This window comes from Topomyia yanbarensis, chromosome 1 (assembly GCF_030247195.1).
Source record: "Topomyia yanbarensis strain Yona2022 chromosome 1, ASM3024719v1, whole genome shotgun sequence".
NCBI lineage: Eukaryota > Metazoa > Arthropoda > Insecta > Diptera > Culicidae > Topomyia > Topomyia yanbarensis.
Window position 1 is genome coordinate 8,281,107 of NC_080670.1, and position 25,622 is coordinate 8,306,728.

At 39.0% G+C, this 25,622-nt stretch overlaps 2 protein-coding genes and 1 non-coding gene across 3 annotated transcripts; 1 reads left to right on the top strand and 2 right to left on the bottom strand.

The window, feature by feature from the left end:
- Positions 1-21,865, bottom strand: LOC131676790 (RING finger and transmembrane domain-containing protein 2). The gene is made up of 4 exons (XM_058956098.1): positions 21,624-21,865; positions 19,425-21,108; positions 19,147-19,362; positions 1-887 (listed from the first exon to the last, which is right to left on the bottom strand). The coding sequence occupies exons 2-4, from the start codon at positions 21,000-21,002 to the stop codon at positions 654-656; spliced, it is 2,028 nt and encodes a 675-aa protein (XP_058812081.1). The 5' UTR covers positions 21,003-21,108; positions 21,624-21,865; the 3' UTR covers positions 1-653.
- Positions 9,655-10,741, bottom strand: LOC131676791 (uncharacterized). Its single transcript, XM_058956099.1, has 2 exons — positions 10,584-10,741; positions 9,655-10,486 (listed from the first exon to the last, which is right to left on the bottom strand). The coding sequence occupies exons 1-2, from the start codon at positions 10,595-10,597 to the stop codon at positions 9,730-9,732; spliced, it is 771 nt and encodes a 256-aa protein (XP_058812082.1). The 5' UTR covers positions 10,598-10,741; the 3' UTR covers positions 9,655-9,729.
- Trnai-aau (transfer RNA isoleucine (anticodon AAU)) lies at positions 18,915-18,988 on the top strand. Its single transcript has one exon. It is a non-coding gene; the product is annotated as a tRNA-Ile (tRNA).
- Positions 21,866-25,622: the final 3,757 nt, after the last annotated feature.

Below are 25,622 nucleotides of genomic sequence, written 5' to 3' on the forward strand. Positions count from 1 at the left end.
TTGAAACTATTAACATTTCTCTTTATTTGGAAAATAATATTCATGTTACTGTTATCCATTAGTGTGCCGCTTGTGGCCTACCAGTCAGCAGTTGCATACACCAACTGCCCACAATTGAAGCCATTTCTTACCAATTCAAACTTTCGACATGCATTTAAAAGTTACTTTTCTTTTCTTAAATGTGCCAAATACTCTCTCGTTACACAACCGCAAACACACTCCCGAAATTTGCTCATACTCACTTGAATATTGTTACTGTTTATCATTATTATTAACACTAGACACAATAGTTGTTAGTTACTATATAGTTGTGTGGAATAGAATGCAGATAAACTAAATAAAACTTATTGTTAAGCCAACTAATTTCTATTCAGCTTTGTAATAATATAAAGTTCAAAACAAATAAATCATCTCTATAACGCAGCAGTAGCGATCAATGCCTTCAAATTGAATCGCTTGAATTTTTATCACGTTTTTCAAAACAATGGGTCATAAATTTACAATCGTAGAAACGGATTCGCAAAAACCATTCACCAGATAGAAAGCGTCAAAGCGTTTGGCCTTCACAACAAGCCAAATCGCATGTGCGCTAAACTAACGGGTTACATTCGCGCACTTTTTGGCTCCCTCGCCTTCGACACAAAAAAATCGATTTAGTACAACTGCAGGAAAAATGTGGTAGCCCCATCTCGATAGGAGGGATCATCAACGATCTTGGCCCGACACAGCGGGCACGTCTGCTCCCGGTCGAACCACGTCCCGACGCACAGCTCGCAAAAGATGTGATTACATTCGAGAAGTACGGGCGAGTTGAAGTTATCGTGACAGATCGGACACTGGCCACCGCAGGCCTGCAATTGCTCCTTCGAGGGAATCGTTCCGTAACTCTGAAAGGTAGAAGATAGAAAAAATAATACAAGGTTATTATTGATCGAGCATTGATTGGATAAATTGATCAGAGAGAGAGAACCATAAACAGCCGTCCGATTTGTCCAAACCACTCGAAGGGCAGCGAGATCCAGACTAACTTCCGAGACTGTTCCTGGTTCTCAGTTGTCACCGACGAAGTAGGTGATCGTTCACCTGCGAACGATTCATTGAGCTGTGCCATTTCTCTGGTGAGCCGAGCCGAAAACGTCGAATACAGTTGATTGCTGACCTGCAGCTACCACTGAACTGATGTTCACTACTGGAGCTGTGAGTCACACGAAGAAGCGGCACAACAACGTGACGGCATTGAACGGCAATTAGCACGGTTCGCAGTTATGGGCCGAAGAGGTTACAAAAACTTTGAGTACCGCCTGCCATAACTCGCGGTCATCGATTGGCAATGGTTTGAAGGGGACTGGTTGGATACCATTCGTTGCGAAGCAAGCGGTGACTCGCTAAACATTCGCGTGGTATGCAGTTTTTTCTTTCTTACTGCTGACGGCACGGTTGTATTTTCACTTTCATTTGTTTTGGTTTTTTTTTTTGGTAGACAAAAGGGACCCGTGTTTGTACTGGGGATGGTCAGTTTATCATTAGATAGTGATTAACTTGTTTATGCTTTTCAGGTTTAGAAGCTACATGAATAATGGAAAGAGATAGTGAAACAATTTTCATTAACCTTATTCCGATCATGTTTGAAACTGAACGCCAAAATATTTCGAGCAATCCAAGTAACCGCTGCAGCATGTTGGCATACACACAGGCTATACCAAAAAGCACATTTTGCTGCTAATGATTTTACAGCTGAATTATGGCCGTTGGTTGGTTAGTCATTCCCATTGGGGGCGCACCAGAGAATAGCCTTGATTGTGTGGCTACGATGAACAGATTAGTGGCACTTATGGCACCGCCTAGTGATCGGCAACGTCAGTGGAGAAGCTGCAACAGTATCGCCTTGCAAAATTGATCCAAAACGCGCGTTATATATTTATTTAGGATAGATTGCAAGATCTGCTCAAGTTAGTGAATGGGTTTGCAGGAGGGATTGGCTTACAACGCAATCGTCGAATGCAGCGTCGGACGGATAGATGGAAACGTGTTTTTATTTTGATTGGCACATATGATAATATTTGAGTAATCAAATATAATTGAATAATAGTAATTGAGATTAATAATTGATTTGGAAGTTTGAGCCGAATCGTGTAAACAAACTGAATCATGAACGATAATGAAACACAATTACCGTTCAATTTCGAAACATTAGACTACAAATACTCCCAGATTTTCTTTAACTTGATTAATCTATTTTGCCTGTTACGCTTTTCTTCTTCTTGAATGAAGTTACGAGCTCAATTTACCGAGGGATTGCCCTTCCTATGATCATTCTCAGGGATAGACCGTTCCAACATCAAATTATGGTCTTGTCAAACTGCAAATGACGTGAAAACCCAAGATGGTACCAGATAAGGTAAAGGCATACGTAAAGCGAGAGTTTTGGTTTTACGATTGGCAAGATCGACATTGCGTAAATACTGATTCACTTCCCAAAAAAGAGGTTAATAAAAACAATTAAAGCAATGTTTTGAATATAGAAACTAGTGCTTTCAGCCTCCCAAAGCGTTTGCCACCAAAAATATTATTGTACACACATGCATACACCTTATACAGATTATCTTGAATCTGTTTTGCGTTTGTCAAGTCTGCCACACTTCTTATTCTTATCCGGACACGCTCTTTTTCCCTTTGGGGCAGACCCTCGCAATTTACACGTGATTGTCGATCGGTATTTTACTGATATGCCCAAATTAAGGCAGCCAGGCAATTTTCGCCCTGTGTACGAGGAGTAATTTTCAAGTATCTGTTGAGTCTGTATCGGAACAGACCTAGTCGAACCTGGTAGTTATAGTGTCGAATACCATGTGCAAGGTGCTTAGAGTTCTAAGGTGAATCGTCTTTGGCAGTAACTACACTGAACAAAAATGATTCCAATATAGCGTATGATTTATCATATGAACGGTCTAAAAACTCGATGTTGACGATTTCGAATGGCAATCATTCAAAAAATAGTAAATTCAAGATCGAATGACTTCATATTTGAATTGGAATGAACAGGTTGTCGATTTTCAAATGATAAACATAACTGTAAAGGAATTGATTGCACTCGAAAAAGTAAACGATGGCGTTGATAATCATCATTCCAAATCACAGCAGTTCATCATTCGTATTTCATCTGTTTTCAGTGCTCGGGCTGAACCAAATGACAATCATTTGACGCGCGCAATGCGATTGGGAGAAGTATTTCTTAGTTTTTTTTCTCTTTACTAGTAACAGCATTTACTAAAACCACATCCGTTCACGAGAGCAAAAAAATATTTGTAATTTTATTAGTGTTAACGATAACCTGGTAGTGTAAACTGTTTTTCAGGTCAAGAAAAATAACAAATATTGTTAATAGTGTTTACTGGAAAAATACATCCAGTTCAAACGATTTATTTGTGCCCATTTTCGGACAATATCACTGGCATGGGGGTCTTGAGAGCATACAGGAAATCATCCGCGACGGTCTTGGAATTGCAAAAAGCAAACAACTGTGAAAGACGAGGCGAACGAAGTATTGAATAAGGTGTCAAAAAGACAAGAGGTAAAATGTTTGGCAAAGGTTTGTACACGGTCAGTTTCACGATCTGGTTAATCATTTTAGAATAGGACAGCGTTCATCGGATGCCAACTCTGTTAATTGGTGCCTACATCAATTGTGACGCCGAAATGGCCATTAAGTTTTGATATCCCAGTAAGAGCACAATGGATATCATTGGGAACTACTGGTTCCGAAATATTACGGAGGTATATGGCTTCCACAACGAGTAGTTACGTGTGGCAACCCAAAAGTCTGGAAAATTTTCACGGGCCTGCTCGATTCTTGTTTTCAAGGCGGTATCAGTCCCGCAATCAATACACTGAATTTTTGCACATTCGGGAGTTGCAGGATATGCCACATGAGGAACCGATATGCGATCGAATTTGGTTCTATCCCGATGACCGCGCCGGCTGGACTGTTGCCGCCGCTACATACGGAACGTGCCATATGCCATATATATTTAACCCAATATATTCCGAATCACTGTCGCGAGGAGAGGGATTTAAGAAGTATAGCTCCCATGCCTCCGCATAGCTCAATGTGGTCCTGATGTTCGTGTGCCAACAAAGTAAAAGATCATGGCATGTTCGGTGATAATAGTGAGAAAAAGAAATTGCACATGTCCCTCGAATAAGAAACTAATAATGTTCAAAGACAATCAAATTTAGTAAAATTACACACTGTACAAGACGTCCGGATTTCCAAACAAGATTTGTTTGGATATTTGAAAACAGCGCATTCCCGTGGAGACCATTTTGAATAAACCTTTAGCAATTGGCGTCTCCTGCACCAACGACATATAAGTTCTTAACTTTGAAAAACTCCGATGAATTCGAAACCAATGAAACCCTGACCGAAGAAGTTGGTAGACCAGTGGACAAATTATACCTACAGCTATGACTCGCTAGATGTGGCCAACTTTGTATCTATTGTTCGTGAATGGAAGCAGACATGCTCCGCTAGCATATTTCCTCTATTCAAAGAGCTTGGCGTAATAGGTTCTCCGAAACGAATGTGACTAAAACGTAGTATTGATCCAATCGAACAGCAATTTTCAAATATCAGCGGCTCGTATCAATTTGTCCATTTTTACAGAAAAAGTAACAAACCGTTGAGTTCCTATATATTAATCAACTTCCAAACGACAATGTCCTGGATTTATTTAAGCTTGAGAAGACGGATGTTTTTCTTATATATACGATGGTATCAAATACATCATCGCACAGCCATACAGTTTTAGGTGTACCTATGAATTGCCGTCTCTTATTACCAAGAGTAATTTTCAAAAAAATACTTGGTTGGAAATGAAGTAAATCCAAACTACGCTAAATCTCGACTGACTGGATGCATCCTACGGGTAGCATCTTTTTAAATTCTCGTTGAATGTGAAGATATATCCTTGTACGATTTCGACAGCTAGGATCTGTGATAATTATATGGAGTATCATTGATCAATATTAATGTTTCAAAGGTTTTCTTCCATTTAATTCCACTATGTTTAATAGTGGAATTAAATGGAAGAAAACCTTTGAAACATTACGTACATTCCACCTCCTTAAGACCTCCGTTCGCGTATATATTGTGATCAATATTGTTTCTCTTTGTTCAAAGCCGTCCATCAGGATTCTTCTAATACCACGCATCTCAATAAAATAGAGCAAATCGGATGCCGCAAACTTCCGTAACTTCTTTCCGTAATATCCTAAGAGGAGAACAAACGAACTATACTGAAGGGAGCAACGGAACCGGGTATCACCTCAGACTATTTACTATTTAAACAGATTTGAACTAAAAATGTTGTATTTGTATACCATATCTAGCCAAACATTTGAAAAGAACCCATCTGTCAAACGTAAAAATAGAGGAAATTATAAAGGGAGTTTTGAATTTGTTTCAAATTCATTATAATCTTATTTAAAAAATTGTTACTATTTTATTTCGTTTGATTGCGTTAGATATATCTTACATTTGATTAATAACCGACAACAAATAAGTGTAGCATGGGATTTAACATTAATAAATTTAATAGAATCGCATTCAAATGAATAGCTAAAGGCCAGTCAGCAGCTGACTTCATTCAGTAACATAAATTATGCTAAAGCTACAAGGTGCAGTGTCGCGACTCGATTCATTATGATTGGCAACTATACTAAGCAAAATTTGGAATGCAAAAACCATCTTTTTATAGTACGGTAGCAAGTTTTAAGCATTTGATTTGTGTTTATGGATACGAATTTGTAAAATCTAGGCTGCGACAATATGTGTGTCCTACTTAAGGGGAATTGTTTAAATACAAACTCACCGAAAAGCAGCTATTAGATACTATTTAGAGATGTTTTCAAAAGTTTATTATAATAGCCAATAGTTCTTAAATAAACCAATTAAAATAATATTCGTTTGCATCAATTTCATCAAGAAGTATATAAAAACAAATTCCTTTGAACTGATGGTCTACCTAAAACCAAAAAACTATCGACTTGCTGTTCGAGCAACTTTCATTCAATTTTTTGATGACATGCATGCGAAAAAATATTTGGAGTAGTTCGATTTTCTTATTTGCTATATAAATTAAACATGAGACTATCTGATCGAATGTGACGTTTTAGTTGTTGAAAAATAAATGATCACATTTCAAAACAGAATGATTGCTATTTCGAATTTTACAACTTTTGCTTTTATCTTTTGTATGCCTATCATTTGATGTTTGCATACAAAGACGAAAAGTTGATTGCAACAAAAATCAAATGGCAGTCATCCAAAACACAACTGCCAATTGTTAAAGGGCCAGGCCAACAAGAATATCATTCGATTTAACGCTACGGTTTTGGTACAGTGTAGGTGAGAAGTGAGGTAAGCGTGCAGCAGACTGCGGGGAAGAAAAATGACAGCGAAAAACTTTGTTTACCCCACGTACCCGTTTGCATTGAACTGACATAAGTCAACACCTCAGCGGGCACACAAATTATGGGCCCCACTGACAGTTCAGATTGTTCTGCTCATTTTACTTAAAGCTCGTTCTGCACTAATCATACACCGTACGGTATAACTCGATCTTTAGATGTTTGTCGAAAAGTGAAAAAATTGGACCGAAAAGTGAAGAAAAGTGTTGTTTTGAACATAACAAAAACTTTTCGCCATGATACCAACAAATTAAACGAACTGGACCAAAGTTGTGTTGAATGAAATCGATTATGTTTATTTTGGATCGACCTTAACGCGACGTTTTAGATCTTGGCTTTGAAATGATGGCGGCGTAGCAGATACCTGGTTTACCCACTAAAATCCAAGCAAACATGTGGAGAGAACTAGTAAACAATGTTGTTAGCTGTAACCTCTAAAACCAACATGGCTGATCGGCATTTTTGAGGATCGTATCACCTGAGAATAAAAACACCTTGACCATGTGCATTCCAATGAGTTTTTGTTCGAATACCCATGCCTTTTTCCGCCAAAGTCGTTGTCAGTTGTCACCACTGAATTCAAATATATGCAGCCTTATTCTGCATTACGACGGATCGAACGAATGTTATTTGTATTCTTATGCTGATTTCGTTTTTAGATCCGAGTCGCTTTAGGTTCGCTCTGAGCTGTCACTTTTATATGGATTTTGTAAATATTAGAGCGAACCTAGGGCGACTCTGATCTAAAACCGAAATCAGCATTAATAACGACAGCAAAACCAAATGGAAGCCTACTTCGATCGAATCACATTCGTTCGAAAATCTGATCCGTCGTAATGCAGAATAAGGCTGATGAACTCATCACTAATCTCGACATGTTGTTAATCGTAATTGATAATGTGGAGTTATTCTACAACAATGAGGTATTCATAACAGTCTATTATCTTTCTCCGAACAAAACCAGCCTAGAGGCCGTGTGGCTTCCGGAGGGTTAAAGCTTCTCAACCAAAAATTGATCCGCATGTCGTAAGAGACGACTTAAAGAGGAGTCCTTAAGTCAAACTGTTTCTCCGAGCCGATGACTGAATGGCTGGCAGGACTAAAATGTGCCAGTCTCGCACGGAGTGTCGTGGGTCTTACCCTTACTGTGCCAAATCTAGACTTAAATTGCCCCAACTCACATATGGTTCTAATAGGAGGTAAAAAGAGGTACACTCATCTTCGTGCAGTCATCACACGACCCGGAAATCGATTGAGGGTTTCCTCGCCGTTGGCGAGTTAGGGACGTTGTCTTGTCTTTTTTTTCCTCCTAATCGTCCCGGTACTACTCATAGGTTAGCTGAAGTTGGTAAGGCACAATCAGTTGGTTCAACAAAATTGGATGGAACACATCGACATTTCCGTCGCAACTAACCTTCCTAGGCCTCCACGAGGATCTCTATGACATCACCAGCCGTCAGCGTTTCCCCGTAGTTGTAGATAACTTTACACCTCCTATTTTGGGTGACAGTCTTCTTCCTCAAAACGAGCAAATTGATATCGTCTGGAATTTGGGCAAAATTATTCGAATGCACACCGGTCCTGCCGGTAGCCGTCAGCGTGCCTTTCCACCAGTCTCCAGACTGAATCTTGGTAATGATGGCACCCTGCCTCAGCGACAGTTCATTTGGTTCCTTCGCTGTGTCGTCGTACTCCTTCCATTCACTGGGAAACTGTTCAGTACTTTTACGTCTACTTTTCTATCAAGGAAACAACCCAAGTAACAATTGAAGTTTTATAGCACGCTACAAGTGCAATCTGTTTTATGAGTGGCTATAAATCTACCATAAGACCAGAATTGTTACTAGGGAATGCTTACGATTGATCGGTTGTAGGAAAATCACGTCCCTACCGGAGCCACTAGCACTTACACAAAAGGATGCCGAAAATACGAATTCTAGAGAAAATTTTCAATAGGACGTAAGTAACAATGAGAGCCTCTCTTTGTTTACTTTCTCTTTCGTCTATTACGACGTCATTACAACACTTTGCACTAATTTTTCAGTACATATCGAAAGCCGACGGTTTTTACTAGAATATTATGTAAAGAGTAGAGTAGTAAATGTTGAAATGGCCGAGTAATGAACAGAAGAGAAAGACCCCAAAGAGAATCTCTCATTGTTACTTACGTCCTATTGAAAATTTTCTCTAGAATTTTCCATAAAAAATAGCTCCGACAAGCACTGATGACAACGACATGAGTATCCTCTCGCGAACAAACCACACCTTCTTTTTCTCTCCGTTTTGACCTTTTTCACACGTTCGATCTTTGTTGCCAGTCAAATTTTTGCTAGTCAGCGAGTATATTGTTCGCACACCTTCTTCTGCAGGGTATGCCGTGTACGCTTATAATTACCTCAATGAATCATAATTTAATTATATAATTTAACTCAATATGCAAACTTCTGAAATTTTCTCAGGAACCCATTTTTTCATTGGTTTTCTGTACTTCTGAATAAGGTAATGTTGATAACAATTTCTGTGGAAAAAGTTTTACTTATCCGACAATATCATGACCCGTCCCGACTACCCGTTCGTTCTACATTTTTAGCCGTGTAATCTGCCGTGATACGCATAACAGTCCCACCTGCATAGGAAACCCATAGCAAATGGGACTGTTAGGCGGATCACGGCAGTAAATGCTAATTAGCAGGGTTTGCTACCAAAAGAGGAAAAAAGAGAATACAGGAACGATTGTCTCTCTGTTTACTCCGGAGTACTTTCAGTTTCTCCTGGTACTAGAACTAAGCTAATAAAAGATGTCCTCGTTAACAAGCTTCGAAAAAACAGCCACACATGCAATCACAGAGGCAGTTTTTACGCAAGCTAGGACTGTACTATGCAAGAACTTTGATGCAAGTCGTAATTTGTTTTGCCATATTGATGCCATAATGAGATCATGTTCCAGTAACTATCATCGGTGGTACTTGAAATAAATTTTAAAAAATCTGTATTAAATATCACAATATTAAATTTGATTTAATAATATTTTCAAAAAGGAAAGAACTAAGAAAATAAATCGCATGGGTTAACTATGTTATCGATTACACGATCGTAATAGTGTGGGTAACAACGCAAAAGCATCCATTTGATGCGTATTGCGCGATTTCCGTGCATCAGAATTCAAAAAACGGCTCGGAAAGAATAAGCATCAAATTTATGTTCAACATATTTTATAAGGAACTCTAAATTTACACATAAATAGAAAAATCGAATATTACCCTAACTAATAATATCATAATCTGGTTCGTAGCTCTCGATATCAGGTTCGTCCCAGTCATTCCCTTCGAACACATCTTGGCTGTCATCGTACGGTTCATCCTCGGGTTCACTCCATGGCAGGCTTTCTTCTCCGCTATCTTCAATAGAAACCTCCTCAACTGGATAGGATTCCTCCCATATGCCATCTTCGATATCCGACGGTGTCCCCACGAACTCATCTCCGCTATCTTCAATGTGACACTCGTCGATCTGTTCCGGTTCCTCCCAGACTCCATCTATCTCTTCATCTTGTGGGCATGCCAGATACTCTTCTTCACTCATAACATCCGAAAAAGCTACGTCTTCTTCGTTGATCCTTTCGTCCTCGCTTATAACTACGTCCAGTCCTCCCCACTGGTCCACCTCTTCCTGCTCTTCAATGTTATAGTGAACACTACCAGATTCGCCAACACTGTCTTCATCATCGATCGTCGAACCGAGCTCGAGGTCGTTTTCATACTCCTCACCCTCCTCGGAATAATCACCAAACAGCTCGTCCGTGTAATGTTCCTCATCGGTGGTATACTCCTCAAAGTAATCATCCTCATCGTGTATTATGACTTCTGCGGGGGCTATCGCTTCCCCCGATGGAACTCTACAGGTGGGGCACCTGTTGTTTATCGCAAGCCACCGATCTATGCAGTCGATGTGGAATCGATGAGCGCACCGTAGCACCTTTATCCGTTCGATCAGTGGTTCCAGGCAAACAACACATTCGCTGTACGTAAACAACCAATATGGAACAAAAAACTAATATTGAAGAACACTATTGTATTGCACACAGTGCTTAGCTAGATAAGAGGAATTATTCTTACCTATTTTGTGGCATGATTAACAGGCCAGAACACGGATCAAAAACAGGAAAAAAAACAAATCACTACTCTGCACGGACTACTACTCTTGTATATACAGACAGTGTCAATGATGGTGCGTGAAAAATATATGAGATGTCGGAGATGTCAAAAATGATGGCGTGTGCTTGCAAGATAATGGAAAAAGGTAGCGGGCAGACCAACATACTGGCAATCTTGATAGAAATTATAAAAACATGTTTTAACTCTGCAATGGGTACGGCGCACAAAACCTATTTGAGGCCTTAGATGTTATTTTAAAGCCTTTCTTCGTACGATATGTTCACAATATTATTCTGCAACTTCGTAGATAAAAACTCTTTTGATTATAGACTAGAGTACCCGAGCAGAAAAAACTCGAATTTTTTAGAGGGCAGATGCCTTCGGCAAAGTTGTAGAATATTAAGGCATGTTCAGGGGCGTTTTATTTTGTATAGGAGTTTCAAAGTAGAACTGGAACTGAAACATTCACATCCCCAGCAGAGCGTTTTGTTTTATAATTTCGAACAGTTTTGTTTTAAAATTTAAAATTGTTATGCGACGCCGTTCTATTTGTTGCTCTTTTAAAACACGTTTAGAACTGTGTTTTAAATACATGCAAAGTTTTCAGCACAGCCACTTGGACCCGATAGACTGAGGAAAAATAAATTTGAATGCAGTAACGCTAAAGGCATGGCAAGACCTGAATTTTAAACCGAATAGAACATCCGCTAAAACTGCTGCTGGGGACAGCAAGTTCTAGTTTTACAATTTTCAGTTTTATATTATAGAACTGTCAAAATTATGAATCTAGAACTGAAACACGCCTGAACATGCTCTTAGGGCGTTTTATTTTGTATAGGAGTTTCAAAGTAGAACTGGAACTGAAACATTCACATCCCCAACAGAGCGTTTTGTTTTATAATTTCGAAGTTTTGTTTTAAAATTTAAAACTGTTATACGACGCCGTTCTATTCGTTGCTGATTTTAAAACACGTTTAGGACTATGTTTTAAATACATGCAAAGTTTTCAGTGTAGACACTTAGACCCGATAGACTGGGAAAAAATAAATTTGAATGCAGGAATGCTGAGGGCATGTTCAGGAGAGTGTAAGTTTCAGATTTATAATTTTGACAGTTCTATAATATAAAACTGGAAATTTTAAAACTGGAACTTTCTGTCCCGAGCAGCAGTTTTAGCGGTATTCAATTCAGTTTAAAATTGATGTCTCGCCATGCCTTCAGCGTTACTGCATTCAAATTTATTTTTCCCCAGTCTATCGGTTCTAAGTGTCTCTGCTGAAAACTGCATGTATTTAAAACACAGTTCTAAACGTGTTTTAAAATCAGCAACAAATAGAACGGCGTTGTATAAGTTTTAAATTTTGAAACAAAACTGTTCGAAATAATAAAACAAAACGCTCTGCTAGGGATGTGAATGTTTCAGTTCCAGTCCTACTTTGAAACTCCTATATAAAATAAAACACTCCTGAACATACCCTGAAGGCATGGCCAGACATGAATTTTAAACTGAATAGAACATCCGCTAAAACTGCAGCTGGGGACAGCAAGTGCTAGTTTTAAATTTTTTAGTTTTATATTATAGAAATGTCAAAATTATGAATCTAGAACTGAAACACTCCTGAACATGCCCTTATGTTTCAAATAACTATTGTTATTTAAAATTATTGTTTTTGTAAATTTTACCTAAAAATCAGTTTTTCGACTTTTCCACGTTAAAACCTGATAAAACGTTGATTAATTTAATATGTTCTACAAACTTGCAGGTATCACTAAAATACAACTTTTTGTTGGAGGGACCCTATACTGTCAAATCAATGGTTTGACTTCTAAAACTATTTTCCATATAAATTTGCACTATGTTTATCAGATTTTTGCTTTCATAGGCAGTTTGTGGCAGTCCAACTTTGGCTATTCCGATACTCTATCATTTCAAGAATAAACTAAATATTACATAGGAACAAGATATAGTGAGACACATTGTTTGGGTGACCATTTATGTATGACGGTTTATAACATATAATGCGTTTATATTATTTTTAATTTATATACAGTACTAGTTATGAACAAAATGTTTCATTTTTCACACATGAATTAATTATTCAGGGGAAAAATGCATGATTTTGTTTGTATAGGATGATGGGCGATGTTTAACCAATTTATTGTTGGATTAATTTTGCTATTGCTTCGCTCGATCTAATCGAACGCCGAATACGAATAGAGTGAACTAAAAAGTTTACGTATTGTATCGATTTTGTTGGCTATTTCCGGCAAATTTAATACTAAGGGAAACGAAGCAATGAAATTGAAAGACGGATAGGTATTCTAGAGCAAATCACTTATAAACTTAGAACGGAAAACCAGGGGCGACATTATGGAACCATTTCGAATCGACTTTTTCATACAGGCTTGCATACAATAAACCTTTCGTTTCGAGATGCGCAATGCCACCACAGGATTAGGCAGGCTCATATGGACATAATCGAAAGGTAATGTGAAGAATCCTTTGCCTTCTGCTAAGCAGGACATGCCAATAAAATCGATACAGTAGAATCTTGCGGCAATTAAAACATAGTAGCATATGAACTAGTTGGTAAAAAAGTAGCTTAAAATTCGATTTCTGCTAGTTGAGCTGTGTCATTAATTGCTATTAGCCTTCCGTTTGTCCGGAACGATAAAAATCAAAATAGGATCGGTGCAGCTGTCGATTGACTGCATATGTCACTTAGTGTCGATTGAATGCATACGTCACAGCTTGATGTTAGCAGAAGGAGAAAAGAATGATCGTTCTAGTGCTCAGCTACTTTTTTAGCGAATGCGAATTGCTGGACATTTCGATTGACTCCTTCCATCAATTTTTGCACAGCTTCCTTGGTCACTTTCTTCGCCGCAGAACCTCAGTTTGCTGTGAATTGCATCTTGCTGACAACTGGCTTTCGTGCCTTCTTGACGTCTTTCTTCTTGAAGATTGCTCCACATTTTTCTCTTAGACGGAGTTCTGGTGCGTTGGGATGGTTCATGTTCTTACATGAACACAATTTGGACGTTGTTCGCGACATATCGTTCCATTGCCTTTCTTCCGTAATGGCAGGATACGAAATTCAACGAAAACAGAACGAAACTGTGTTGTTTAAGGAAAGGTAACAGACGTTTTTGCAGGCACTCCTGCACATAGATTTCCTGGTTGATGATTCTGGTTGCCATAAACATATCGCTCTTCAAGTCACAGGAATAGATGACCTGCCACCCGCGTTATTTCTTTGCGAACTTCGATAGCTTAAAGTGTTTGAAAATCTTTGCTCTTCCATTAGATTTCGTCATCCTGTACCACGCAATCAGCATATTCATGTACAGTTTCAGCGATCGTTCTCATCCGACTTTCTTAGCTTATCGTCACGATTTGGACTCACCACCTTCTTGTAAATCGACAGTACGGCTTGTTTTTTAGCTCCATACACGGTTGAGAACGACACTCCCAGCTTGTTTGCGAGGTCTCTGACAGATAGGTTGGGGTTTCGCTTGAAACAGCTGACCACTTTTATCGTCGCTTTTGCGGCCTCTGACTTTTCAGTTTCCCACCGATCCAGTCTTCCTGGCCGTGGACAAACGTTTTCCGAACACCTTCTATTACGTTGGTGACAGTTAACTTGACCACACTCACAATTTCGAAAACTTGGCGTGCGAAGAGTTTGGATTTTCGCGATACCCCAGCAAAATTCTGCTCCGTTGTTCCTCTGGTTTCAATGCCATTTTTACAATTGAAGAGCAAATGTCAAAATTGAACAGTAAGCGTGATGCAACACACATGTATCTTTAAAATGAGGGGTGTGCAGGTTTTTTAATGCACGGTGAAAAAATACGTCAAGTTTAAGTTGATCAGTTTTTGATCGTAACAGTCTTTATTAGTAGGAATGCATTAATGATGGGCACGATCGGGTTTAAGAACTCTCTGGCTCGAGTTCTTCAATTATTAAAGTCTTGTATTAGGGTTTCCAAAAAGAAACTAGAAGTGAGTAATGTCGGGGTCTGTTTGTAACTCTTTCAAACGGCTAAATTTACACATTAAATTTGATTCACCGGGTTCAGAAAAAATGTTCTGGAGATTTGAATAGTATCCCGTTCGATAATCACTTCACTAAAACATTTTTTAACGAGTTCCCCGAATTAAATATAAATAAACATCTGTCAATAAGAATTGAAAGTTTTCGGTAAATTTCTACTCATAAAACTTAAGGAATGCTGACTAGTTAAGTTATTCTAAAATTAAATTTGGCGAACTACCAGTACAAATAGCATGTTATAGTCATTATTTTTTATGGTTATAGAGAAAATCATTGTCCTACGTCAACACTCCGAGCAAGTTTCGGACCTTACATAACGAAATTACATTAATTAAATTAGTTTTGCAACATCATTTTTAGTCATTGTGCTGCGTATTCAAACCATTTGTACAACAGCTTCCGTAGAGGATACGATTACCATAAATTGCGATAAAAATTATTTCGCAGAAGCAGCTATTAACTGTGATTTTAAAGATGGTCTACTGTTCAAATAGCTAGCATATATTTTATTTTATTGCTAGAGCCTCCCATTTCACGATGAAGCATATTTGAGACAGGTAAAACAGCAAAAAACTTCCAGTTTACGCTTGAACGTCGTAGAAGCCGCAAGCATTTTGCCGCTAGTGAACTTTTTTGGTTGCTACGGAACGTTAGCAGTAACCAACGAAAAGCACTCTCAAAATTGCCTCAGCCACGAGATGTGTTACGAAGCCGAACCGTTACTGGCAAGGAAATGGTGAGCTGTAAAAATATGCACAACCAACGGTCCTTATTAGGACCACAAAACCATTCCCATAAGAATTTGAATTGAAATTTTCATTTCGCATTATGGAAAATAACTTCCCTCTCATCGGGTTCATTATTTTCTACAATAATTTCTAAAATTGCTCTATTGTGCATAGGTTCGCTTAAAACTAAAATATTGTTCTGTTGCTTGGAATCCGTACTACTAGAACGGCGTTGACAGTTGAGGCTGTCCAACACCGGTTCATACGCTTTGCACTCCGACATCTTCCTTGGAGGAACAGATTTCAGCTGCCGAGCTACAAAAACCGTTGTCAGTTTATACAGCTCGACACTCTAGGACTGCTCTCGAGTCATGTTCGTCTTGGACTTAGTCTGACTATGGTCGTCAGAGCGCTGTTGCCGCATATCAGCATATTTTTAATATTTTTACCGATCTTGGACACTTGACAAGAATTCGATAAAAGCTAAAATATTGTACAGCCCTAAATGTAAGCGATCACCATTGGGACCAAGGGTCTGTTGGTGATGCTACAACAAATAAACAAAAACTACCTGTACATAATTTCAAACCTAATAGAAACATTTTTTCCCGCGGGAGACAATTCGTGTGGAATCTTTTCATATCAGAGGCTGCTATACATCTCAAACCCTATTCTCACAGTCACGTCACTCGGTGACTAGAAGGGTATTGCCTTTTTAATAACTAGGCAACGTGACTGTGATAATAGGACCCCTCGAGAACTTGATTACGAATTTCCTGCCAAGCTGTCGGGTTTACAATTAACTTGTATGTAGAAACAACAAAGGTCAATGTATTTTCGTTAAACATTTCATTTATGAACGGCCCTTGGTAATATCTTTAGAGCAGACAATCCAATGAAAAATAGGATTGACAGGATTTTTGTGCGTTTTAGCACCTTGTGTCACATCTTTATGTTTGTTATACATACTATGAATACCAAATCATGTGATGTGATGGCCGGAAAATTAGAGAAACAACCCCCCCCCCCCTCCTTCCCGCCGCTTCCATTGTTGAACGATTTTGCACAAATATTTTGAGCTTTTTCGTGGTTTGGGGCCAGTGATGTACTGGTGGGAAAAATTCCATCTTCCCGGGTTTTTATTTGTGGGTTTTAACCGGGATTTTTTCCCAAATCATTTTAACACGGCCGAAACATGGGAAACATTCGTTTTATCGAATTTATGATGTTTATTTAACGTTTTTTAAAGAATCTTGCATTTACATTTGAAAAACCGCAAATAAAATTCGCAAAGATAACAAATGCTTTGTAAAACTCTCTTCAAATATTTTAGAATGAAAAAATTAAATACAAACATAAAGCGTAAAAATCGGACTGAGATCCTGCAGCACGAGAATCGCTTAGAAGGTACTCACTCGAAAAAGTCGGCGAGGATGAACCACCAGTATAATCTGCAGGCAGGAAATTCCGTTACATTCAAGATTAAAGGTCGTTGTAAAAAGCGGATATACATTTTTACGGTTTTTATACTGAAGGTTTTTATATCTGCTTTTGCATCGAAGAGCCTCTCTCCGATTTTTACGCTTGAAATTTATATCCGATTTTTACATTCTAAAATATTTAAAACGGGTTTCACAAAGCATTTTCTGTTCTTGCGATTTTATTTTCGGTCACTCATTTAGTCCGCAGGCAAATATTCCAGCTCGTTTTATATAATACAGCGAACAATAGTCATAATTACTTTGACCAGTGAAAATCAGAATAGTTGTGTGATGCTCAAGCTACTTTTATCCTGCTTGTTACACATTTTAGGGGTTGTTCAACTTTTCACGAAATAAGGTAGGATTCACTCAAAAAAAAATTAGTAAATTCGGTGAAAAGTAAATGTGGGTAATATGCTGTGACAGTGTCCTTGACATTCGTCATTCGTAAACACCGCTATCAGAACTCTCACAAATTGCAATCTGAAATCTTTCGGCATCAACTACATCAGCAACAGTAGCAAGATTTTTAGTAGTAGATTCACTGTACGAAACGCAATCGACTCAGCTCGGGCGTGTTGGAAAACTAGCATATCATTTATTTAACTATACACAAAATGTGAGATCAGCGATCAGATAATGATTAAATCGAGGAAGACTTATCAGAATTGTCAGATTCAATCCAAACTTAATGACAAATATTTTCGCAAATAGAATAAATGTTTGGATAACAATATATTAATGTTCAATTATTTAAATATCGAAAAAAATGCAAAAAAACTTTGGGTGTTTCCCCAAAATTATAAAAATCCGATTTGGTATATCACTGATGGGGCAATTGTTCGGCAGAACTTCTCTAACTAAACAGAAGAACAGGTTTTGCAGAACGTGCCAATTGAACCTATATTCTTAATCTTGATTCCGGATACACAAGCAGCTCTTGCATACGACGTTTTATCATTCATCCTCTTAGTATAAACCGAATAGCTCACGTAAAACTGTATAAAATAATATGTAAAATTCTGTATGTTGAATGCGATTACCTTTTAAAATCATGCACCTTGCGTACATGCGCGTATATACGCCATACGCTTGTAGTAGTGAAAACGAAAAAGAATACACTCAATTCCAATGTGGTATATACTACATTGACTCAATTCCAGACAAACCGTTACTCGCCGATTACAGGTCACGTTTTCTCTTTCATAAATTGAACATCCGTGCTGAGTAACAGTTTGCCCACAATTTTTACTCAAAGTGAATTTTGACAGCATACTTATTGGCCCTTTTCAAAATGCACGCGAGATATATTTACTGACGATAACGAAGAGATAAAATTGCACACCAACTGATAAGTTCTATGCGAGTAGTTATGGTGCTTTTACATTTAAAATTTAAGTTTCCAACATCCCAGGGACCTTCAACGGTTTTCTACTCACCGATTTTGTGCAGTTTTCGAACGTTTTTAATGATAATGACAATGTAAACGATCGAATTATTTGTATATGCGATCCAACGTCGGTAATGCAGTGTGGACATTCAACAAATATTTAGCAAAATTTTCGTGAGAAAACTTAACACATGCATTACCAACGTAAATCCGCTAGTATCAGCCTACTAAGATACCGTAAAATAACAGGACATCATTAAAATTAGAACTCAATCAGTTGTTTTGCACGTACAAGGTATATGTTAGCTACGAAAAATGACTGATATTTGCTCACAGTCGTTTAAATTCTTAATATTAAGCAAAAATTTTGTCAGATATTTGACACGGTGTACTACTGTTTTTAAAGCTTTTGTGCTTTGTCAGTGAACAGAGCATTCTGTTAATCCTTTAGATTGCTAATAGAACTAAACCTATCTTCGGAACGATCATATTAGCGTCCTCTTTTGAAAATTGCAACAATACCTATCAGTGACAAATTATTTAGGTAATTACATTAGCTATCAAGACAGAGCATTCCCATACCCAATAAGTTTCCACCAAATACATAGATTCATTGACAACGCGCCCGACAACTAGGCCCCATAGCTCAGTTGGTTAGAGCGTCGTGCTAATAACGCGAAGGTCGTGAGTTCGATCCTCTCTGGAGCCAAACTTTCTTTTTTTCATTGTTCGATTATGATGCAACTTTGCCGTTACTTTTACTTAATCCAAACGACCAAACGTGACTGAACTCAGCAATAAAATAGAGAGACTGATAGAGACGTTTTTTTGCTCTAACCCATCACACATGTCCAAAGGGGTACTTACCGTTTTCTGGAGTAACTTGATGACGGACCGCTTGCAGAACTTGATCCGATCGAGTAGATCAGACGATTTGGCCACCATGTAGACCGCCGATAGAATGACTCCAACAATTTTCTCCGATCCGGAGTAGGATTCAAAAAGGAAAATCAACCAAGGTTGGATCGGTGCTGCCGCACGGTACAGCTGCGAGAGTGATTCGGTCATCAAATAGATTTTGCCCTGTAACGAGAACAATCAACAATCACAATCAAAAAAATATAGTCTATGCACCGATCACTTACCCGACTCTTGTACTCGATCACACTGGGCGGCATAAGGGTGATCACAATCTTAACAATGATAGTCAGCAGCTTCAGCACCAGATCGGACATGCACACGGAGAAGAGCAGCGATTTCAGGGTCTGCGGCTCCGACAGATCGGGCATGAACATGATGCTGAGGAAAATGTTTTTTCGTTCGAGCAGGAAACCGACGACGGCCAAGGCAACGACAATAAAGATTAGCTCACGTAGTAGAACCATTATCCGTTTCTGTTTTTGCTTGGAGATTTCCTGCCGGACGACCCAATTGGCGTGTGAGAAGGTCATCAGTAGGGCAAGGAAGTGAATGATTCCGTCCAAGTGATCGTAGCATAATTTTGTGATCAGTATGAATAGAAGCGGGATGTAGCGGGCGAATGTATCTATCATTGCACGTGCTTCCGGAATTTGATTCAGGGCTTCATGGACAGTAGCTTCGTCTGTTGGTTGATTATTGGAGCTGACACTGTTGCTTCGGGTTCCATTGTTTGGGTTCGGATTGGTGGGGGTAGTTGGCTGCTGTTGCTGGAGAGGTTCCACTGGAATGCCATTTCCGCTGCCAGATGTTCCAAGGGAAGCTGGTTGGCTTTGTTGACCGGTTTGCGCTTGTTGCTGCTGTGCAAGATGCTGATGATGATGATGAATAGTCGAAAGTGGTTGGTGATTATGGAAGTGATGATGATGATGGTGATAATTGAAGTTCGGCATAATTGATGATCGTCCATCTTCGTCTCCTGAGTTGGGTTGGGTCCAGGAGTTCGGTCGAATGTTACTGGCAATCGATGACGATGCCGAAATCGGAAAAATTTCATTGTTCGACGAGCGAAGGGACGGACCAGTCGCATTGTCCACATCAATAACTACGTCACTTGGATTTCCGATGGCATGGCCGATCGGTGGAGTGCTGCTACCCGGCATGTGAGAAACCGAGCGACCCGATTGCAGAAATAAACTTCGTCTTTCAGACGAGAACAGACTGTTTGGATTGCGTGCTTGCTGCACGAAGGCAAATATGTCATTCAACAAGTTATTGCTTAGGTTTCCTGCGACCCGTCCAGTTTCGTTACCTCCTACCCGTCTGTCCGTGCTGCTGCCCGTCGACAAAATCCTAGCAAACGGAACTCTCCCATTAAAAGTGCTCCGAAAGCCACTGTTGATGTTGTTATTTTGCATGCTCCCGTCGTTAGAAGTTACTGAGATTTGCCTCTCGGCTAAAATCGGAACTGACGGTGGATGAACCGTAGCTAGTACTGTGGCTTCTGATGAGCCTAGACTACCAAGACACGAACTACTACCTGTTGGAACTTGACTTTCAACTGTAGTCACCGTCACCGCTGGAATGATACTGATTGTGCTACTGGTGTCTTCCTCCGAAGCTAATGGCGGTTTGCCACCCTCGTCAATGCTTAATGTGGTGCTGGTCGTTTCGATGATAGCTGGCGAATTCGCGGTAGTAGGTGATGGTGCTTCTGGCTGCGCTGCGGGATCTACTGGTGACTGTGCTGAAGACTCTGTTTTTGAGCTTGAATGCTGCTGCGTCTCGGAACTGATATCGGACATCTTACACTACTGTTTGACGAGAATTTGGCTGTGGGGTGTCTTCAGTCGTCTTCCAAGCGGAGCATTGTTTGCTGTGGCCGACTGGGTATACCATGAATCGTCAAGTCTGACAATTAAAAAAAAATTAGGAAAGCCATTAGAGGATAAATAGTATACAAATAGCAAATTATATGAAATCGTGCGTTTAAAAGAAAAATAAAGACGAAAGCTGCAGCTCATAAATTCATCATTATTACGCCCGAAGTGGCACCCAGTGTGACACAATTGATAAGGCAATCCGTGTAAATATTTTATTAATTCCTTTTCATAGCACAGTGAATGACATCATCCTGTTCACCATGTCGGAAGACAGCTGTCAAAACTTTAGTTCCCTGTGGGCCGACAAAATGTTGAACTTTTTCGTGCGACTAATATCCTTGATGGGACCCGTCAAACAATGAAAAATTTGCACCACACTATAGCATAAACACTACTGTACCGTATCAAGACAGATTTTTTTTCACAAACCTCGCGAACGCGAATAAAAAAAACCTTATCGAATTTTTGTGCTGATCCAGCAAGACCCGACTGAAAAACAGTGGTGGAGCCTCGTCATCAACATTCGAGCCACATTCCACTTACCTGCTACTTTTGTGTGAACCTTCGTGACTTCTAGCAGGTTTTTCCGCCAACAAAATACTATTTATCGAAAACTAAACTCGTGAATGGAAGCTGTAGTGCTGGTTTGAACGAAAAATAAAAACAAATCTTGCCTAAAATCGCTAGGTTTACACAAAAAATCAAGTTTTTTCCGACGATTTTGTCACCATGTTTAAACTTCGTCTTTTCTTCTCTTGTTCACTGCTGACTGATTCAACTCTTTCTGACACTTCTATCTCGCAAATCTCTCCCGCATGTGTATTATTTTTCTCCGGAGCGAGGCGAAGATCTCACGAACACATATACGAAAGTACGTTGCAAAAGTCAGCAAAATGGCTTGTTTTGCTTCAATAACTGCCATGTATTTCAAGAGAACTCATTCAAAAGATCCTAAGTAACAAAAAGCTCGAATGATCAAAACAATGTTAAAATTTAATGAACCTAAATAAATCCCTGAGCATACAAATGTATATTTTGATGAAACAATTATGCCAATATAGTCTGACCCTTAATCTGTTTAGGTATTTAATACTAAAAATATGAAACGTTTAATGTTAATGTAGTTGTGATGCCTTTTAGTATCATCCGTCCTTTTGATAATTATAGGACCTTCACATATGACTTTTTTCGAGCACATAAATGATGACAATATGGCTTTTTTGAACCTAATTGACACTTACGATTAATGTTGAATTTCTTCCAGGGTTTCGACAAAATCATCGCCGGAATTCGAATGTTCTCTATTGCTATTGTTGAACTGGATTGAACAGAAATCTTGGAGAAATAAGGTCGTGGTAAACTTTATACTTTCTATTAGTTTATATTAACCAAACACAAGCTGGAAGTGGTGAGAACCAAAGGCGATAGTATATAGATACGCAAAGAGTGTCCAGAGAGTGGAATCAAAAAAGGTCTTCCTATAGGGCAAAATTAGAATCCAGCTTCGCTACAGAGGTATTCAAGACGGATTCCAATTGTGTTCGATAAGTAGACTTTTTTGACTTCACTCTTTGCGTAATTGTTCTCTATGAACCGTGGTTAAAATCAACGAATGGCATGTGACTTCAGAATAGATAGGGTTTTCAATTAGAATTTAATTTATTTTTCTTTCCATATTTACCTTAAAAATAAGTCACATGAGTAGAAGAACATAATTTGAATTGTTTTGACGTTTTACTTTGTACCACTGTGTAGTGAGAAATATATAGAATGAAATTAATCTTGCGTCGCATATGAGCGACCGAAAATAAGTCGCAAGAATAGAACATGCTTCACAAAACCCGTTTCAAACATATTAGAATATAAAAATCGGAAATAAACTTCAAGCATAAAAATAGGACAGAAATCCTTCAGCCTAAGAATCGCCTAAAAAGTTCTCACCCGTAAAACTCGGCAAGGATGAAACTCCAGTATAAAAATCGTTTAAAAATAAATAAATCGCTCGTAGGAGCATCCGTATATCTTGATGTTCAAGATTAAAAGTCGGCTAACAAGATTTACTTTGTAAGAATCGGAAGTATTTCTTTCCGGTTTTTTTACTGAAGGTTTTTTTACCCGACTCTTACAAAGGAATGTCCCAGTCCGATTTTTATGCTTGAAGTTTATATCCGGTTTTTATATTCTAATATATTTGAAACGGGTTTTACGAAGCATGTTCTGTCCTTGCGACTTTTATTTTCGGTCGCTCATATGAAAGGCTGCAGACGTTTTGAAATATTTCACGCATATGACTTTTTTATTTTAAAAGGAAAAATTTCAAAACATGATCTTGAAAATTTAACTGTTGTATAATGCTTATCATTTTGATAAATAGAAGAAATAATGAAATCTGATTTTCGGTATTCGTTGGCTATGCAATAATCACATGCTGTACCGCAAATAACTAAGTTTGTTTACATTTGTCACTAAGAACAATTCAAATCAGCACTCTTGATTTAACAAATAGGGGTGATCGACATAAGGTTTTTTTTCTAGAACCAGGAGAAACTGGAAGTACTCCGGAGTGAACAAGAAGAAATTCTCTTCTTCCCTTTTCCTTCTTCTGGAAGCAAACCAGAGTAAAAAGGTACAAGTATTTTTTGCGCCTGAGCAACTTCCATGTACTGGAATGAAATATAGGCCTGTATTAGCACAGAGAACAGACATATAAGCTAGAACAAACTTTCCCGAAAAACCTGTGTAAAAATTTAAATGAAAATACGTTGAAAATCACCATCGAATACAGGTTTGCATTCATGAGTCACCATTGTATCCAACTTTGCATACAAGTCCCGTATAGCGATTGCTAGCCGATCGAAGCGCCGACCAGTGGCAAGTTGCTACTTGCTATTGTCATTTCAAAGTGACAGTTTAATTTCTTACACAAGTTGAAAACTCTACTTATATGTCAGTTCTCAGTGGTATTAGTAATCGAAAAAACCAAAGAAAATATATGTGCATCAAAACTGATTACACGGAGAACTTGGATTACCTATCAGTAGTTAATCTGTACATCTGCATCTGTTATCCTTCTTCCAACGAAAAACGGAAGAGATAGAGTCCAAGTTTACCCAAAAATAATGAGATATTCCCCGAACCCGAATAAATTTCATCCCATAAATTTTGGGTTAAATAATCATTTTCTCTCCCTTGTTTTCCGGCAACGAAATAAGGACAGCAGATTAAAATTAGCCACTTCCGATCAACTGCTGCAACAATTAGAGATTGGCACGTGCGCAAACCATGCAGACGTGTACAATGTTGCGAACTAAGTTCCGTCGGCCGAGAGGCGTCTTGTGGTGTTCTTTCGTGGGGATCATCTCGGTGAGACGATGTTTCGAGAGAACGGTCGGGTGTCTTTCGTCGAAAGGTATTCCAGCATTGTGAAGCCGGCCACCGAAGCGAATAATACCGTCCACGAGTTGCGGGTGCATATACCGTAGTTTGGATTTTTCCGACAGCTTCAAGTTGAGATATCTCCTTGACAAAGTGCTGCTGTTGCATGCGACGGACAAGATTGAGCAGAGTGCGATCAATATCAAGAGCCGTCAGCGGACCGACCAGAATTGGTTGGTGGTTCTTGCGGTGGAGACAGTTATCGGTGCAACGTCGAAGAAGTGTGCCGATACCCAGTAGCTGATGGAGATTGGAATACCGATCGACGATATCTGTCGACCGGAGATATACTTCGCTGACCAAGGAGTGAACATTGATTTTAGCTACTGCGATCCGTTCCACCATAGTACACAAGTGTTCATCCGGATCCATTCCTGGAAAACCGAGATCGGGGAGGTTGTCTTCGGACGGGATATGATTCCAAACGACGTTCATTTCGGTAGAATTGCGGATATCCAGTTCATGACGATGGAAGAATCGGTCTACAGATATGTGGTAGTGATGATATCGATACTGTCTTGAACTTGTCTCAGAAGTTTGGACAGGGGTTGACATGCGCATAACTCGAGGCGTGAAATGCTTTGAGTCCTCATCGGAGCGACTTTGGACTTGGAAATCAACAGGCGAACTGTAAAAGGCCCATCGGCTGGTATTGACCGGCGATAGACGCATGCGTCATATGCAGACTTCGAAGCATAGCTGACCCCGTGAATGATGCAACAGACACACACGTCACTTGACGACTACTCGATTGTGGTGAATAGGATATGATTTTAGTCGAACTTCTGTTACACTCATTTCTATGGAGAAACTATATACTTTTTTTTTATTTCGATTATAGCGGTTTTAATCTTTTGTTCATTCGCCTCTTTTCGGGTTAGAAAAATCTCTAAACCCTATGTGCGAGGTTGAGAATCGAACCCAGGTGAGCTGCGTACAAGGCAGTGGATTTACCAACTACGCCATGCACGCTCCATAAACTATATACTAGCGCAATAGGAAGGGGTTATTATTATTGTTTTATCGATCAAAGATCTAATGACGATTGACGCAACATGGTTTGATTTAAACATACAATGTTCCAAATCAAGATTTTTTAGAAGGATC

Bases quoted from the DNA above. Each gene is read 5' to 3' on its own strand.
- LOC131676790 (XM_058956098.1), bottom strand. From the start codon at position 21,002: ATGTCCGATATCAGTTCCGAGACGCAGCAGCATTCAAGCTCAAAAACA. The intron at 19,363-19,424 runs GTAAGTGATCGG...TTCTCGTTACAG, and splicing joins TGATCGAGTACAAGAGTCGG to GGCAAAATCTATTTGATGAC. The intron at 888-19,146 runs GTAAGTACCCCT...TCTACCTTTCAG, and splicing joins TCAAGTTACTCCAGAAAACG to AGTTACGGAACGATTCCCTC.